Here is a 17,983-nt window from a genome sequence, read left to right as displayed (position 1 = left end):
ACACTTGGGCGCGAGCTGGACTGAATTCATGGACGACTCCTGAGTAGACAGGGCTGGGGTTGCCTGGGCGCGCGCGCAGCCCTTTGCTTTCTCCCCTGGGGAAGGGGGCGGTTCCCAAACGAGCGCGCGCGCCAGGCTGCATTTATGAGGGAAGGAAAGAGGACGGCTTTGCTTGGACGCAGGAAGGAGGCCTGGCCGCCGAGTCCCCGCCTCTTTGCCTTTCTCCTGGCCGGGGCGGGCGGGCGGCCGAGCCGGGCCGCCTCCCAGGGAAGGAAGGAAGGAAGGAAGGAAGGGGCGGGAACGCGGAGGTTGCCGCTCGCGCCGGCGCTGCCGCCTTTCGGTGCAGGCGGGCTGGGCGCTCCATTCGCCAAGCGCGCGCGCGTGTCGGGTTTGCCATGGTGCTGTTGCGCCGCGTGGCGCTGCCTCTGCTGCTGGCGCTGGCGGCGGTGGGGTGCCCGCGGGTGGCCTGGTCCCTGGTGTGGTACACGGCCTGGGTGACCACCATGTACACCGAGCCCGGCACCAACCGCACGGTGCAGGAGAGCACCGAGAGCGGCCGCTACGGCGACGGCTCGCCCAAGGACAACGCGCAAGGCCTGGTGGGCATCCCCCGCGGCGGAGCGGGGAGCAGCCGCCACATGGAAGGCTGCGCGCCGGGGATCGACTACGAGATCCCCAGGCCGCCCGGACCGCAATTCGCGGGGACGCCTCCGCCGTGGATCGCTCTGGTGGCGCACGGGGGCTGCAGCTTGAAGGACAAAATCGCCAACGCCATGAGGAAGCGGGCGGCTGCCGTGGTGATCTACAACGAGCCCAGGTTCGGCAACTCCACCCTGACCATGTCCTATAATTACGGTGAGTGATGCTGAAAGGGAAGAAGAGTTTGGGAAGTGGCAACTCGGGTAAGCTTGGAGTGGGGGGACCTCTGGGGTTTGGCGCATGGTGTATTCACATCTAAAGTGGAACAAGGCTGCAGAAAACTTCCCTGGAAGCAAGTGCCGTATAAATTTAGGGCTGGTGTGGTGTGCCGTGTGGCAGGCAGTGCCACAGGCTGTGCACAGGTGGTGAATGCTACTTTTGAGTCCCATGTGAAAGCACACACTCCTCTGGCCCAGTCTGCCCAGTCTGTATTGTGCTTGTTTTCAGAGAACATCTTCAAAAAGTTCTCTCCGCCACCTGTAGGGATGGTCTGTTTTACTACCTCGTTTGTGTAGGCAGGGGCTTAGTTTGGACCAAGCATCCCTCACATCTATGGCTGCACATGTGGAGCAGCAGAAGTTGACTTGAGTAAGAACAAATTAGCTCTGTTGCATCAAACCAAAGGCAGCCTTGGTTTGTGTTTGTTTCTTTGTTTCTTTTCTATCCTTTTCTTTCCTCCAAGAAGCTCAAGGTGCAATGATTGCCCCCCCCCCTTATTTTGTCTTTATCATTTCCCTGTGAAGTAGGTTTTGGTGATACAGTGACTGGCCCAAGACCTACCAGTGAGGTTTAAAGGGTGGGGATGTGGACCTGTTCCTCTCATGCTTCTCACAGTGCCACACGGTTGTCAATTGAATGACTCCAGGGATGAAGCCTTTGCCAGTTGCTGATCTTAGCAACTGGTTTTCAGTGGCACACTGCTGTGGACGTACTATATCTTTAAAGCACTTTTGAGGCACATCTCCAAAAGAATTCTGGGCACTATAGTTTTTCCTTCATAAAGTTACAATTCCCAGCAAACCTTAACCAACTACAGTGCTTCAAATGTGCTTTAAAGGCAGTGTGTACACATTCTTGCCTTTGAATATGGAAGTTCTGTGTAGCCATCGTTTCTTACAGCCATTATTCGACTTATCCACCAATAATTTGTTTAGCGTTCTTTTAAAACCACCTAAACGTGAGTGTTCCTGCCAACCTAGCAGTTCGAAAGCACTTCAAAGTGCAAGTAGATAAATAGGTACTGCTCCGGCGGGGAGGTAAACAGCGTTTCTGTGCGCTGCTCTGGTTCGCCAGAAGCGGCTTAGTCATGCTGGCCGCATGACCCGGAAGCTGTACGCCGGCTCCCTCGGCCAATAAAGCGAGATGAGCGCCGCAACCCCAGAGTCGTCCACGACTGGACCTAATGGTCAGGGGTCCCTTTACCCTTTACCTTTAAACATGAGTGTAGGCTGTTGCTGCATCTTGTGACAATGAATCCCATAAAGTAATTACGCTCTGTGTGAAGAAATACTTCCTTTTGTCTGTCCAGAATCCAGGTCCTAGTTATTGTGCAAGAATAAAAATGTATTTCTGTATACTGTGCATAATTTTTATTTCCCGCCCCCCCGCCCCCCCCCCATTAACTTCTTAGCATGGAAATGGAAACCTAAAAAACCTCAAACTAGAAAGTACTTTACTACTGAGCTACATAATCAGGAGTGCATACTGTAAACCGCCCTAAGACCTCCGGGTATAGGACGATATTTAAATAATAATAATAATAATACTTCTTAGCAGTGAACCAAGAGGAGCAACGGAAGCTGTGCAAAAGTTACGCCAGGTTTAAGGGAAGGTAAACTCCTTACTCAGGGATCATTTGCCAAGTCTCTGGAAATAGGAACGGGGCTGAGCTTGTACAGCAGGTTTGTTTGGAGATGTGATTTGGTTTAGCAGGTTTGACACAGAAACAAGAGCAGCTGTGGGGAGGAGCAAGGAAATGAAGATGCTGAACAAAGATGCCTACAAAGTTGTATTGTTCCCTATTATGAAAATGTGATATAGGACTTTTCAGATAAAGTGGTACCTCGGTTTACAAACTTAATCCGTTCCGGAAGTCCGTTCTTAAACCGAAACCGTTCTTAAACCGAGGCGCGCTTTCCCTAATGAGGCCTCCTGCCGCCAGTGCCGTTACAACGTTAGGCTTCCGTTCTTAGACAGAGGTAAAGTTTGCAAACCGGGACATTACTTCCGGTTTTGCAGAGTTCACAAACCAAATCGTTCTTAAAGTGGACTGTTCTTAAACCGAGGTACCACTGTAGCTGAAAGAGAAAATGGTCAGTGCTTCTGTATAAAACACCAAATAAACTGAAAAGCAAGTTGTTTGGATCTAGTTATTTCAAAACACAGTAGCTTCCTGGATCCACATCCTGTATGGCTGCTACCTGTTTGCAAGTTCCTCTGAATATTTTTTTGGCTTTGTAGCTTGTGCAATTATACAAGAGGTGCAGGAAAGAAGCCTTAGCAGGCAGATACTATGTGCGCTTTTATAGGACACAGCATTCCATCAGCATTCAGAAATAAATGTGCTGTACTCAAAATGACCTGCATAAAGATGCTGAGCATGATTTTATAACTAATGTATTTTTTGTGTGAGGACAAGTATAAAACCTCTTCTTGGGTGCATTTTGGTGTAATGGAGTGGAAAGCAGCATATGAAGTGATTGCAAGAATCGTTTGGGGAAAACAGCCTCAAGGAGACTGCATATGTATGATTCATCGCAGCAATATTTCAGGTTTCCTAAGTATTTAAAAAACTCTGTGGCTTGTTGAAAGCAAGACATAATGGAGCCAGATTGCATGAGCAGATGGGGGCATCATGTACAATAGAAGCCTAGTAACATACAGGTGCACTTTTGATGCATATTGGGTTGAAGGAGGACACAGGAAAACCAGCTTGGGTGCCATTCAGAAAAGAAAGAAAACTACACAGCAATAATAGAATAAAAGCACAACATCCAAAGCCAAGGACGGCAGAGTTAAAACATTAAATATAAGATCAAACACCAAGAGAAATAAGAAAATGTTTTCGCATCCAGTCTAAAAGTTACAGGGCAGCATAGCATTCCTAGTGGGGATTTCATAGCCAAGGTGCTTGCCCTGATCTGTATTATTCCCAAGTGAAATTTCGATGGTAGGCTGACATATAATAGGGCTTTCAAAGATTATCTGCTACGGGCAGATCTCCATGGGAGGAGGTGGTCCTTCAGATTCTGGTAATGTGGCTCTAAGGGACGCGGGTGGCGCTGTAGTCTAAACCACTGAGCCTCTTGGGATTGCCAATCGGAAGGTCGGCAGTTTGAATCCTGGGTGAGCTCCCGTTGCTCGGTCCCAGCTCCTGCCAACCTAGCAGTTCGAAAGCACACCAGTGCAAGTAGATAAATGGGTACTTCTGCGGCGGGAAGGTAAATGGCGTTTCTGTGCGCTCTGGCACTCGTCACGGTCCTCCGTGCACCAGTAGCGGTTTAGTCATGCTGCCCACATGACCTGGAAAGCTGTCTGTGGACCAATGCCTGCTCCCTCGGCCTATAGAGCGAGATGAGTGCCGCAACCCCATAGGTGCCTTTGGCTGGACTTAACCGTTCAGGGGTCCTTTACCTTTACCAATGTGGCTCTTAGCAGTTTGTGTACTAGTCGCCAGCACTTTGAATTGGACCCAGAAGCAAAACTGGAGTCTATGTCTACACACGGATTGTTTCCCATGGCCTTTTTGTGTGGGACCTCTTCTTCTGTCCTGACTTTTGTGGGGTGGGGGAATTGCACGTGGTTGGTTGATGCCTAGCTTGTAGCCCTGAGGCCAGAGTTTCATGAGTAGAGAAGTATGAAGTTCTCTTCCCCAAGCCCCAAATGCTACATATATGGAAATTGGAGATGAGGAAGGCTGATAAATGGAGGAACTGGTTAAGGGAAGCGTGGTTGAATCATGAATGGCCTGTTTCTTCTTTGATTAAAAACAAACATGTAGCATCTCTGGATTGCAACATTTGAGCATCCTGATTGACATCCTGATAACTTAAGAGGCCAAGATACAAAACTGCTTCTTAAAAGTAGGTCACTGGAACTGTTTATATGCACTATATATTTTTCTTTTCTCGAACGCAGCCCTTCTCTGTGTTGTGAAATTAGTTATTGCAGTTGCAGTGTCTGCAATCACTTTAGTCAGTGTTGAAGCATTTGCAAAATCAGAATATTGTCAGTTACAAACTTAATGTGGAGGAGGGATGTTTTTCTTATTGGCTTACTTATAGCAAAACAATGCTGTTGATCTTATTCCTCCTCTTCTGGGTTTTAAGCATACATATAGGAAGCACAGTAAAAGTTGAGCCCAAGTGCATGCTATTTAAAGTTTGGGAACAGGTGGGTGGCAAGTAAACATAGTTACATCACAGGTCTATTCACCATCATTCATTGTATTTATATTTTCAAAACGAATCTTAATCTCAAGCTAAATTTATGCATGATATGGCCTCTCATCCTTATGTGTAATCTTGCTTGGGCTGTCGGGTATGGCAATCTCAAGGAGCTCAAGGGTTTAGTAGAGAGGAAAACTCAACTATCAAGACACTCTTATGGTCCACATGTCTCTTGATTGCAGATTTATAAACCATTTCACAACAAGAATTTACCAAAGTGGCATAGAATGAAATAAGATGAAATACAAAATATTACAAACAGAAGACAGTACCCTCCCCCCGCCAAAAAAACCCAACAACCACAAATTGGCACGTGGGAATCTTGATAACCCTCAAATAGAAGGAGGACATGTCAGGAGATGAACGCCACAGAATGTCTAGAGTGAAAAGATTCCTGGATTCTAAGATTTTATTATAATTTAAGACTTTGTTTTCTCTATTATAAGGGGGAGAGCATGGCAGTTGTAGGACTTATTCTTGCATCATATCCAACAACATGCTGGGTGGGATCTTGAAGGAAAAACTACAGCAAAATTACTTCTTGTGTACTTTATGTAAGGTTGCCTGGATTTCATACAGAGAATAAAAAAAGTTGTGCAAGAGCCCACATGACTCCTGTTTTTCTTTCCCTTGACAGGTACTGGCAATGCAGTTGTAATTATGGTTGGATATCCCAAAGGCATGGAGATCTTGGAACTGGTGCGAAGAGGGATACCAGTGAGGATGTCTATTGGTGTTGGCAAGCAACACATGCAAGAATATATCAGTGGACAGTCTGTTGTATTTGTATCGATTGCATTTATCACCATGATGATCATATCGTTGGCATGGCTTATATTTTTTTATATACAGCGCTTCCTCTATAGTGGATCGCATTTTAGAAACCAGGTAATTACATGGGTGATTTTTATTCTTCAATTTCTGTAGTGAAAAATGTTTGCTTGTAATTAGGGCTGCGATTCCTGTGCTTGGCATAGAGAGAAGCACTGTTGCAATGGTTTTGATCTGAGTCTTACCTTCATGTGCATATTGCACATTTGCCAATATCCTGTGCACATTCCCATTTCATGTGTTAACACTGGGCCAACATAGGTGCAGGATTGCTTTTGTGCCTTTCAGTTAAAGGAACCCTTAGATCTTGGATAAGTGAGTTGTTAGATTACTCAGCATCTCAGGTGGTTTTGTAGCCTTATTGGAGTTCACCGATTGGGTCTGCGTTGCTCCCGGACAGGAGGAAGGAAGTCAAATGACACCGAGGGTTGGTTCAGAGAAAGAGTTCTTTATTTCTGCTTTCCGGAACAGCAGAAAGGCACCTGTGTGGTGTGTCCACAGCAAGTCCAAAGAAATGAGAAATTTCAGGCACCCTCTCCCTCCTTCCCCAGGAATCCAACCACATCAGCCTATACACACAGGGTGACATCACATATGTTCCTGCTCCGGTATTCTTAACCATAAAAGGGTATTCCTTCCTGTACTTCTGACCATAAAAGGGTATTCCTGTTCCTACTCTTATCTTGGAGCAAGAGGTAACCAACTCCAAGAACACACTCTGGCGCTATTCCCGGACTAGGTCTGTGCGTCAGGATGTAAGATAAGACCTAGACATGTCATCCCTACTCCACTGGAACAGCCAAGGTCATCCTTGCTGTCACGAGCTGATAAAGGAGAGGGCTCTGAGCACTTGTTTATACAGCCGGGTTTTTGTTTATACATTGACTCAGAGCTCAAGTTAATGGATTTTAGCTAAGGAAAAATAGGGATTTTGGTGCCCGTTTCAAACTGCCTGCACAGTCAGTTTTGGGTTTGGGAAACCCATTCCTTCAGTTTCTCATATAATCTCATTTAAATATGCACTACTGATTGAATTGGTTGTGTGTATGGTGTTGTTGTTTTTTAGGGCCATAGAGAAGAAACCATAAAAGCAATTGGCCAGCTTCCACTGCATATTGTAAAGCATGAAGATAAGGTAATGTCAATCAGACTAATGTAGATGGAAACATCTTCCATTAGCAGAGTTTCTTTAAAATGAAATGAAATAAGATGGCTTGGTCAGAAGAGCATGAGACTCTTATTCTTAGGGTCATGGGTTTGAGCCCAAAAATGGGCAGAATATTCCTGCTTTACAGGGGATTGAACTAAATTGGGCTTAGGGACCTCGTATTTACAGGACCGCCTCTCCTGGTATGCCCCGCAGAGGACCTTAAGGTCCATGAATAATCACAGTTTAGAGGTCCTGGGCCCTAAGGAAATCAGATTATCCACCAGGGCCAGGGCCTTCTCAGTGATGGCTCTGACCTGGTGGAATGCTCTGTCCCATGAGACCAGGGCCCTGCAGGATTTAACTTCCTTCCGCAGGGCCTGTAAGACAGAGCTGCTCTGCCTGGCTTTCAATTTGAACTTAGCCTTCCCTCCCCCTCCCCTTTTTATGAAGATTACCCGCTCTGGGATCCCACAGCTAATTCTCCCCTGGTCTCCTCGCTGGCCCAAATAGGACTAATTTAGCCAGCTAGCCCTGGTGATCATCTAATGTTTATTGGATGGATTTTCCCCCTAAATTGATTTTTGAATTCTGAATTTATTGTTATTCACGTTTTATACTATATTTCATGCTGTTTTTTGTTGCATCAATTAAGTGTTTTAGATTTGTTATTAGCTGCCCTGAGCCTGGTTTTCTGAACCGGGAATGGTGGGTATTAATAATAATAATAATAATAATAATAATAATAATAATTATTATTATTATTATTATTATTATTATTATATTAAATGACCCTCATGTCCCTTCCAACTCCTCAGTTCTGTGATTCTGTGAACTTCCTTTGCCTGGTTACATACACGGGTAGGTGTATGTAGAATCTCATTGGTTGCTCCATACACCCAAGGGAACTGCATCAATAACAGCTTGTGATGACACATTGTAAGCTGCTTCTGAAACCAATGAGCTTGTTTAAAAAAGTCTGATATGGCAAAAACAGAACAATAATAATAGAACAAGCATTCCAGAATGCAAACCCAAGGTCTTAGGCATGCCAAAAGTATCATTTTTTAAAAAAACCAAAACAACCACACTGTTTCTGAGAAAGGGAGTCTCATGTTCTTGTTTGCTCTAAAACCCTAGGTCATGAGTCTATAATTTGTTCAGTGCACCACATAATTGTACAAGAAGGCACACAAATACAAAATTGTACCTAATTGTTCTTAGTTATGGGAACTGCTCTGAATTTCTGGCACTAACACAGTAATATAATAATATCAGTTGGACTTTGCAATAATTTGTGAAGATGATCTAACTGATACCAAATGCTAATATGACTGAGCCACGCCTGGATACTTACAGCAGAGTGTTCATAATTGCCCAAACAGAGTTAATAGGTTTCTCTGGGCAGAGCCAATAGCAGCAAAAGTCTTGCTGTTGCTACTTGGCCGAGTTAAACCATTTTATAGCTATGTATTTTAGCAACAAGTGTCCTGATCATCACGTGAACCGTATATGAGTGGCTTAAGAGATTGCATAAAATAAATGCATATATATATATATATATATATATATATATATATATATATATAGCTAAGTTGGCCAAATCTGCTGATGCCAAGCAACATATATTGGTTGTGGCTGAAATTTATAGTCCAGCGTCCTGAATAATTTGGTTTACTTGATTTCTGCTCCTGACTTAGAAACTACAAATATTCTAACATAAGTCTCACCCTATTTGAGTATCAGTGGGAATTTCAGGTAAGACCTGTATGGAATACCTGTATTCCATACATGTAGCTTGCTGTATTTTCACTTGGCTTGAAATTGATCAGCTCACTATTTTCCAGCCAATTTTTGTAATCTGTTATGGTATTTCAACATTTAGAATTTGAGTTGGCCGCTTTGCAGATGCAAAGATATTTGCTTTATATTCTTAACATGGTATTTCAGATTAAGTTAGTCTTTTTGTATCATTTGTGTGCTCTGTAACGTTGCATTTCTTTAGAATTTCTTGTCCTGGTATCTGAATTTCTTCCCTGCTTATTTTCAAAGAAATGGCTGCAGAAGACTTGGATACTTATAGTACCTTTATTTAACAAAGTTGTGCAAGGCTTAACTTCAACATTAACTATACTTTTGTTCTTCTAAAGGGCTTGAATGTCGATGCTGAAAATTGCGCTGTATGCATTGAAAACTACAAACCAAAGGATATCGTTCGAATCCTGCCTTGCAAGTAAGCTTATTAAAATTTGCTTCAGTGGGGTATCATTACTTGGGAACTATTTAACAAAACTCATTAAAAAAAAATCGAGTCCCCAGTGTTTTTAAGATTGGAGAAAAATAAATACACAGTAGCTTTTTGATTTATTTTTCATTCAAACCTATAAACTTGCAGGTAATGCATTCTTGTTTTGTACAATGCTGGTGATAGGGAGGCATTCGTTCAGTTCTTCCAACTTCTGTGCCCTAAAAACAGGGATGAGGAACTTGAGGTTGCTGGACAGCATTTCCTGACAAGTTGTCCAGGGTGGGTTCCATGAAGTGGGTGCCACCACATTGAAATGCCCTGTTAGGAGTAGATTGTCAAAACCAACCTCAGGGGCATGTGCTGCCAGCAGAAGGGTCTTGCCCAGTTCGGGGATTGAATAGGGCACTATGGGAGATGGCAGCTTCTCAAATTACCAGGTCCTAAGTTTTTTAGGGATATATATCTCTCTACCAATATCTATCTTGACTTGCTAGCAAATTAGCAGCCAGATCAGATCCTTCAAAGGGAGGCATTATATGCTGATAATACGGGGCCTCATTCAGCTGCCAAGCCACAGCATTCTGTGCTAGCTGAAATTTCCAGACCACCCCCCAGGCGCAACCCCATACAGTCATTCAGTGGTCCGTGCGCCACTATTAACTACAGATTTAATTTGTGCGGGAGATTGAATTGCATAGTTACCCTGGATCTTGTCAAGGTGGGGATTGTTTTCGGCCTGCTCAGCAAATGCTGCAATGCTGCCTTATCGAAGTTTTGCTTTAGATAAGCTTTTTGTTCCTTTAATTTTGCCAAATTTCATTGCATAAAAGAACAGCCCTTATATTTGATTTCAAAAACTACGATGTCTCTTCAGGCACGTCTTTCACAGGCATTGCCTCGATCCCTGGCTGCTGGAACACAGAACGTGTCCAATGTGCAAACTAGATGTCATCAAAGCACTCGGATATTGGGTAGGTTGGAAATGTGTAACTAAATCTGTGATAAGGCTCTAGGCATCCTGTTTGGGGCCAGGTAATACCTGCGCCAGCCAAGCATCCAGCCAGCCACGGCATATTACTTTTTGCAGGGAGGAGCCCAAGCTGGTTTTATCTAGAGAAGGTGCCTGTTGTTATGGTCAATTCAATTCTGCATAATCAGAAGCCGGAAATCTGTCTCGTTGAACTTCACCAGTGAAAACTAGGTACATGTTGACGAAACAATCTGGCAAGAGCAACCAAACCAAGATCAAAACTCAATACTGCTGACTGCAAAGTACCAGCTTGCCCCTCCCACCCCCCCACCCCCATCATATGTTCTCCTTGTGTAGGACAAAATCTTTTTAGAAAGGCTCAGGCTCCTTCTTGTCCCAGTGGCTCATTTCCTAAATCACTGTAGTTGGGCAGACATTCAGCTCCTCAGTGAGAAGACTCATTGAGTTAGGTCCGCTGCGCTACAATCTCTTCCAGCCATCTAGGATGTGAGCCTGAACCAATACGTTTCCGAGCACAATTCAAAGTGTTGGCGCTGGCCTTTAAAGCCCTAAGCGGTCTCGGTCCAGTATATCTGAAGGAGCGTCTCCACCCCCATCGTTCTACCTGGACACTGAGGTCCAGCGCCGAGGGCCTTCTCGGTAGTGGCATCCGCCTTGTGGAATACCCTCCCACCAGATGTCAAAGAGAACAACTACCAGACTTTTAGAAGACATCTGAAGGCAGCCCTCTTTAGGGAAGCTTTTAATGTTTGATGTATTGTGGTATTTTAATATTTCTTTGGAAGCCGCCCAGAGTGGCTGGGGAAGTCCAGCCTGATGGGTGGGGTATAAATATGTTGTTGTTGTTGTTGTTGTTGTTGTTGTTGTTGTTGTTGTTGTTGTTGTTGTTGTTGTTGTTATTATTATTATTGCAGAATCCATGTTTGGTCTGAAAAGGTCTTCATGCTCAGTCCATAGCATTTAGCATGGCTGGGGAAGTTTTTTTCTCCCTGATTGACAACCCTGGGAAGTTTCACCAGTCTGGATATCTGAGATGGAATGTGTGTGTGGTGATTGCTGAGCTACCACAGGCAGTTGTCTAAAAGCAGCTTGGCTCGGCTCAGTTGCTAATTTCATCTATGTCCCCTGAAAACGGATGTGCTTCTATAAATGAGTGGCTACCACTGTTGAGATGTGTATAAAGCTGCCCCTGGTGGTGCATTTATTTGGCAAAGCAGTTTTGCTGATTTCAGAATTAAGTGTGGGGGAGGTCATAGCTGCGGTGTGCCAACATGTGAGCTTGGGAAAGCAGTTTGACCTCACCCCCAAAGGTACATGCCCCGATTTTCTCCCGGAACAGGCAAATACCAACCGAAATACATGTGTTCTGCCCCATCCTGCCTTCTGGCTATGTTACAGTGTGAAAGGAGTTAGGAAATTGGCTTATAAGTTTTGGTTAAAAAAAGAGAGAGAGAGAGAGAGAGAGAGAGTGTTCCTGGTACATTAGCTTGATCTCTTTTCCCTTCTCCCCCACCCCTTTTCAATAACAGTCTTGCTCAGGGGTCAGCAAACCTTTTCAGCAGGGGGCCGGTCCACTGTCCCTCAGACCTTGTGTGGGGCCAGACTATATGGGGGGGGGGGGGAATGAACGAATTCCTATGCCCCACAAATAACCCAGAGATGCATTTTAAATAAAAGCACACATTCTACTCATGTAAAAACACCATGATTCCCAGACCGTTCGCGGGCCGGCTTTAGAAGGCGATTGGGCCAGATCCGGCCCCCAGGCCTTAGTTTTCCTACCCATGGTCTTGCTTGTTAACACTTCTCCCCCCCCCTTCAACTTTAAAGGGAGGGCCTGCAGATGAACAAGAAGTTGCAATGCCTGAATCAACAAGTGGCAGCATATTGGCTGAGAGCTGGAGTATTGCTGTGCCAGAAGAGAACAGAAATGAAACAAGTGACTTATCAGCATCTTCTGCTAACGGATCTGCATCAAGTAGTAACGGTTTAAAAGAGGATGCAGGTGAAAGAACAGCCTTACTTGGTATGTAACCTTATGTCATGTTTCTTTTTTGTAGAAACTGATATCCTAGAAACCAGATGTCAGATTCAGCATCTAAGTTGAACTGTGGATATACTTAAAAACCTTGATTATCTCACTCAGCTGGGCAGATCAAAGGAGGTTCCCATGCTGTTTTTTGTAGATCAGAGCACTAATCTCAAACTCTTTTGCATACTTTATGAAGGTCTTTGTTGTGGTCATTCTGCAGGAAGAGCATAACACAATTGTAAACATGGATCAACAGAAATGATACTAAAGGGGGGATATATGTTTCACTCTTTGAGGATAGAAACTCAAGCTGAACTTAGATGAGGAGAGGCTGACTTGAAAGAACAATATTTTCTTCTAGGACACTGTCCATAACCCTGAATAGTGTTTGTTTATTGTTATGATAAATGTTTTGGGAATTCAAAATTCATTTGCCTTCAAGGCTAAACCATGATGCTTTTGTTAATGCAAATTGTTTTTAGCTTAGATGACTTGGTTCCCAATTAAATGATGCACTTTAGGCATGTGTTATAATTTCTATACTATAGACAGTGGAACTCAAAGAGTATTAAACATGTTATGTATTTTCTAGAAACGGATGGCAGAGATAATCGACTTGAAGAACACCTGTCTAATGGAAACACTGTATGAAAGCTTGACAGTTTGAACTGGGAGCGAAATGTCTATTTTGTTTTGTTTAAATGCTGTGGACTTGTGTCTAGCTTAAATGTGTTACTTTTCTAATTCACGTTTCAAAAGGGCTAATAACTAGAGGCTTTGCTTTGTAAGAAGAGTAATACCTGATACAAAATGCAATAACTCTAGTATGAGTTCCTTCTTTTGACCAAAAATGAGAGTTGAGAAATGAGACAAATTTATGAGCTTGGGAGGCTTGGTGAGAACCAGAAGGGAAAATATCTGTTGCTACTTAGAAAACTGGCCTATTTTTTAAAAGCTCATTTGGCACTTGTTGAGATTGCTGCTCTTTTTCCATGGAGATTTCCCTTTGCAACTTCTTTTGTAAGAAACAGGTTCTCTTTCTTCGCTTGGTTTCCTTGTCCCTTGGTTTGTAGGGACACAAATCGAGTTAAGGAAGGGAGCTCCCAAGTGAAAACTCCCCCTGGAAAAAGAGTAAAAAGTTCAGAAGTAATATCTGTGCTAGAACAGCTATTACAGGATCAATTCTAGGAGTACAAATTGCACAGGTTAACAGATAAATGTGGGTGATTTATGATAAATGTACATATAGCACATATGCAACACTGAGGTTTACTTTTTAAAAATTGTGTTTTGAGTGCATAATATGGACCTGCAAAGTATTCCAATGGTTTTGAGAATTTCTGCCACGTGCTTGCCGAAAAACCTGATGACTTTTTCATTTGCCTGTTAGGTCAATAACTTTAAGGTGTGCCACACAGTTATTGTAGCTGGCAGGCAATCTATTAGTGCCTCGGGCAACGCAAGGCCTTTGACTGTGAAACACAGTGGTGCAGCAGTTGTTCATGTTGCACATGGAGAGTAATTTAACTTAAACTCTTCTCCACTCTTTCCCTTCACTGTTGTTTTTTTGTATGCTGTTTTTGGATTTTTCTCTACCTTAATTCATTCCTGAGATGTTCGTAAAGTTATTGTTTCTGTTATGCAAAGGATTGTTAGATGCTTCCAAGTAGAGGTTTGCACAATATAGTTACTGGGTTTTTTACTGTGCTAGATTAGCAGTATTGTGCCTTAGAGTAGTTGAAAAGCACTAAGCCTGAAGTGTACAAAATAGATACCACTGCACTGTTTAATTTTTACCTCTGCTTCAGGTAAATCTATATACAATAAGCTCTAGAGGAAATGGTGAATTGTGTATTTATAGTTCTCTTAAGCGTTGGATGAACATTTTAGAATTCTAATAGTTATAAATGAATGTACGGAATCATACCGCCAAGTCTGTAAGAAACGTTTTGCACCGTGTTTAAACTTAGATATTTGGTAAGGTGCTTTTTTTAATGTCAGAGAAAATATGCAACCTAGTACTTAAATTGGATCAGTATTTAATTTCAGTATTTTCAAGTTTGGGGAAGAGGAATTCAAACATGGGTGGGGGCAGATGCAGGAAGAAACAGGGTGAAGATTCTGATAGAAATCCTACCAAAATATTCTGGGGACCTCGCCACCTTCTCTGACGAGAGTAGCCCAGCCAACATGTCATGCATTAAAATTGGCCTCTGCGAGTCCTGCCTGCATCTTACAGCCAGCACTTAATGGAGTGGACCATGCCATGACTACTCGCTGTGTCTTCAAACAATATGGATGCTGCTTTCAAAAAGGAACTGCCTTTGAACTGTTCAGTCACTCATCTTTCCCTACATCCTTAGCACAAAGTGGAAGTGTTACTTGGTTAGTTGTTTTCAGCACATCACAACTCCAGCTTAGCATCGCGGAAAAAGCAGGACGTCGTTTTTTGTGTGCCTTGAAAGTCTCCAGATCCTTCCTAACATTTGCAATGTAGCACCTGCCTCGGAGAAAGCAGTATGGTGAGTACCAACTACATTTCCCCCCTGTAAAAAGAGTTGGGTTTATGATTGCGTTTCTTCCTGGGTTTATTTCTTAAAGGTCTGGGAAAGCAGCCAATAACAGTCATATTAAAACTTAACGGAGCATGTGAACCAGAGTTTTTGAATATGGAGTCCACATCTAGCTGCTAGGCACTAAATGTGCTTTACCTGTTCCTCTCTGAATATAGCATCTTGGAAACTTGGCTGTAGGGAGATGTGTAGAAACATGCAGGTGGTGTCTGGTGGGAAGGGAAGAGTTTCCCATGGCAACAGGGCATGATTTCTGTGTTATGTGCAATTTATTTCCTATCCTAGAGCTGTTCTGTTAGCTTTTTTGCTCTCCATATCTTTATCCATCCCCACCCCAAAGCCCAATATTGGAGGGAAGGAAACAGGCATCTTGGAAGCAGACTCAGTTATGTAAATTATATAGGTAAATTATCTAAAGTAAATTATAAGGAAGCAAATTATATAATCTGAACGCAGCATCTGACCTTGGACAATTCGAATTGTTTGTTTTTTTCTGAGATGGGCTGCTAATCGTTCAATTTCTGTATGGCTTTGTGTGCTGCTGAGGAGTGATGACAAAAAAGGCCGAATTGCAGTGCTTGCTAACAGTTTTCTCTCTAAAAGGCACGATGACAAAACTTCCTGAAGCGACCTTTTCGTCTGACCTCAGTAACGTCACACAAAGTAAAATGACAGAGCTATGTGAACCTTAAAATTAGACTATCTCTTGCCTGCAAATGGTCAAAATCGCCTAAGTACGGATAGATGCTGCATTCAGATGTATCTGTAACAGACCTTGTGCTTCTGCATTTGCTCCTTCCCTTTCGCTAAATGGGAGAAGTCTGAAGTCAGCAAGCCGACCATGAAACTTGGTTTGGGGGTTTTAGTTTGGGGAAACCCAATAATGGAAACGTACAAACCTTCCCTCCTTGCATGTGGGACGGTGCCATTATGTTTGAGCAGCATCTTTAGGCCCACAACTGATTCAAGCCAAGGATTAGACTGCCTTGACTAATGTTCCAAAATACCCCTGCCTAGGCACTGTTTGCAGGCATCTCTTCCTAGAGCAATTCCTTAATTGTCGCTGGCCATATACTACTTTAAGACAATGGTGGGGGGAACCTGCGGCCTTCCAAAAGGTGCTGGATTCCAACTCCCATCAGTCCCTGCTTGCATGGCAGATGGCCAGAGGTTAGAACAGTGGACTTAGCTGTGTTAAATTCCTTTCTTGCAGTGTATTGATGGTTGGAGACATCCTCGAATAGGATGGGCTTCCAACTTGCTTCTATAGACCAGGCTATGCAAACCGGGCTTGCAGCTGCCATCTTGTATGAGAGAGTCTCCCACAGGTGCCTGTCAGAAGCAAGCAGGGCCTGATTGCCATTGATTCCCAGCAAAAAGGGCATTCAGAGGCATCCTATCTCTGCTGGTGGAGGCAGAGCGTAGCCCTTGTGGCCTGTAGCCATTGATAGCATTGTTGGGAGTTGTAGTCCTGGAACATTTTGATGGGCAACAGGTTTCCCTGTCCCCTTCTTCAGGTACCAAGTTGAAAAACCTTGTAGCTTGTTCTGTGAATGGAAGAGGTCTGTGATCTAGCAGAGGTTCCTCTCTGCAGAAGTTGAGGTGGTGATCTCCCCCTCTTCCTTGCAAAATTTTCAGGGAACTGTGTGGGGGACGGTGAAAATCACTTATTCTCCTTTCTGTGTGTTGAGCACAGCTCCCTGGATCATCGTTCAACCCTGACTTTGGACAAACTATGTACTTGAACAATTGTTCCTGCTAACTTGTGGTACGGAAATTGTTTTGACAACTCATTTCTTTTCTCATCTAGGTGTCCCCCCCCCCCCCGACAAACGCTTCTGGAACTTGCTCGCACGGACTCGGCGTTGACTTACTGCTGCTACATTCTTAATTTTTATCTGTGAGACATCCCTTCTTTCAACTATTTTAAGGCAGAAAGATTCCATGTGTGGTCTGAAAAAGATTGACTTGCCTGCAGGTGTTGTCTCATATGACAGACATGGACATTTTGTATATAGGGCACTGGGTTTAATTTAAAACGTGTGTGTTAAAATGCACCTTAAAAAAAGGCTTGAAGAACAGTAGTAGGTAAACTGCCTTAAACCAAAATAAGCCAGTTGGAAATAACGAAAGCTGACTTTGCTCCTTTTGAATGTCCAGTTTTTTAAGACAGTTGGCAGCAAAACAAACTAAAAGTGTTTCTGACTGGCCCTGTTTCAAGTGGGCCTTTCTGCTATAGTGGTGTCCTGTCAGCTGAAAAGGCCTGTGTGTCCATTTATTGGAACGTAGTTTAATATTATTCTGGAACAGAAAGCTACTGATAATAGTTTGACTTGTTGCTGTACAAAACTGAGGTTATTGAGGGTTTTGTGCTTGAGCCTGGTTTTAATTTTACAAGGCAAATTACTGGGGCTCAAGTTTCATGTATAAAACAATCGCTACACACTCTTAAAAGCAAAATTCAAGTTTTCTTTTTTTTAAAAAAGCAATCTGCCTACATCATCTCTGCACAAACGGTGTAACTGTTTAGAATACTTGTATTGTGGAGAGTTGCTGTTACAGACTAAAATTGAACAAGGCACCCTTCGTTACCAAAAATCTTGCCAGGGTACAATGTGCTTAATCCTTTTTTGAGCTGAATGTTCTAGGGGTGGGGTGAGGGGCACATTGAAGCTTTTGCTTGAGCTGAAATAAAAATGGTAGTTCCTTCAGCTGACGACAAAGGGAGGACAGGAGCAGGACAACTCAGTGAAGGAGACAGCCTCCTTTCTTGTCAGCTGCTACCTGGTAAGCATTCAGTCCATCAGTTCTCCTTGAAATTTCCAATGAATAACTGGTTACCATTGTTTATTACCTCTACCACCCTAGTCAACTTTTTTGTTTGGTCATGTCTTTTAAGATTGTATGCCTAGGGGCAGGGACTGTCTTCATCGATCTTTAAGCTTTGTGGGGAGCCGTTTTTGGCTAAAGAGCAGCATAAAACATTCTATAAATAAATAAAAATGTGGAAAGTA

At 43.5% G+C, this 17,983-nt stretch overlaps 1 protein-coding gene and 1 non-coding gene across 3 annotated transcripts; both read left to right on the top strand.

Annotated features, from left to right (window-relative positions):
* The first annotated feature begins 281 nt into the window (after window positions 1–281).
* Window positions 282–17,983, top strand: RNF149 (ring finger protein 149). 2 transcript variants are annotated; one of them, XM_053384195.1, is made up of 7 exons: window positions 282–855; window positions 5,785–6,035; window positions 7,045–7,113; window positions 9,276–9,358; window positions 10,248–10,344; window positions 12,195–12,390; window positions 12,989–17,983. In XM_053384195.1, the coding sequence occupies exons 1-7, from the start codon at window positions 396–398 to the stop codon at window positions 13,045–13,047; spliced, it is 1,215 nt and encodes a 404-aa protein (XP_053240170.1). In that variant the 5' UTR covers window positions 282–395; the 3' UTR covers window positions 13,048–17,983. The 2 variants fall into 2 exon arrangements, with proteins under 2 accessions (XP_053240170.1, XP_053240171.1); XM_053384196.1 differs by lacking the exon at window positions 7,045–7,113.
* Window positions 15,510–15,619, top strand: LOC128413289 (small nucleolar RNA SNORD89). Its single transcript, XR_008330310.1, has one exon. It is a non-coding gene; the product is annotated as a small nucleolar RNA SNORD89 (small nucleolar RNA).

Source organism: Podarcis raffonei, chromosome 4 (genome assembly GCF_027172205.1).
Source record: "Podarcis raffonei isolate rPodRaf1 chromosome 4, rPodRaf1.pri, whole genome shotgun sequence".
NCBI lineage: Eukaryota > Metazoa > Chordata > Lepidosauria > Squamata > Lacertidae > Podarcis > Podarcis raffonei.
Note: the sequence above shows the minus strand (reverse complement) of the source record. Positions and strands in the feature narration are given on the sequence as shown.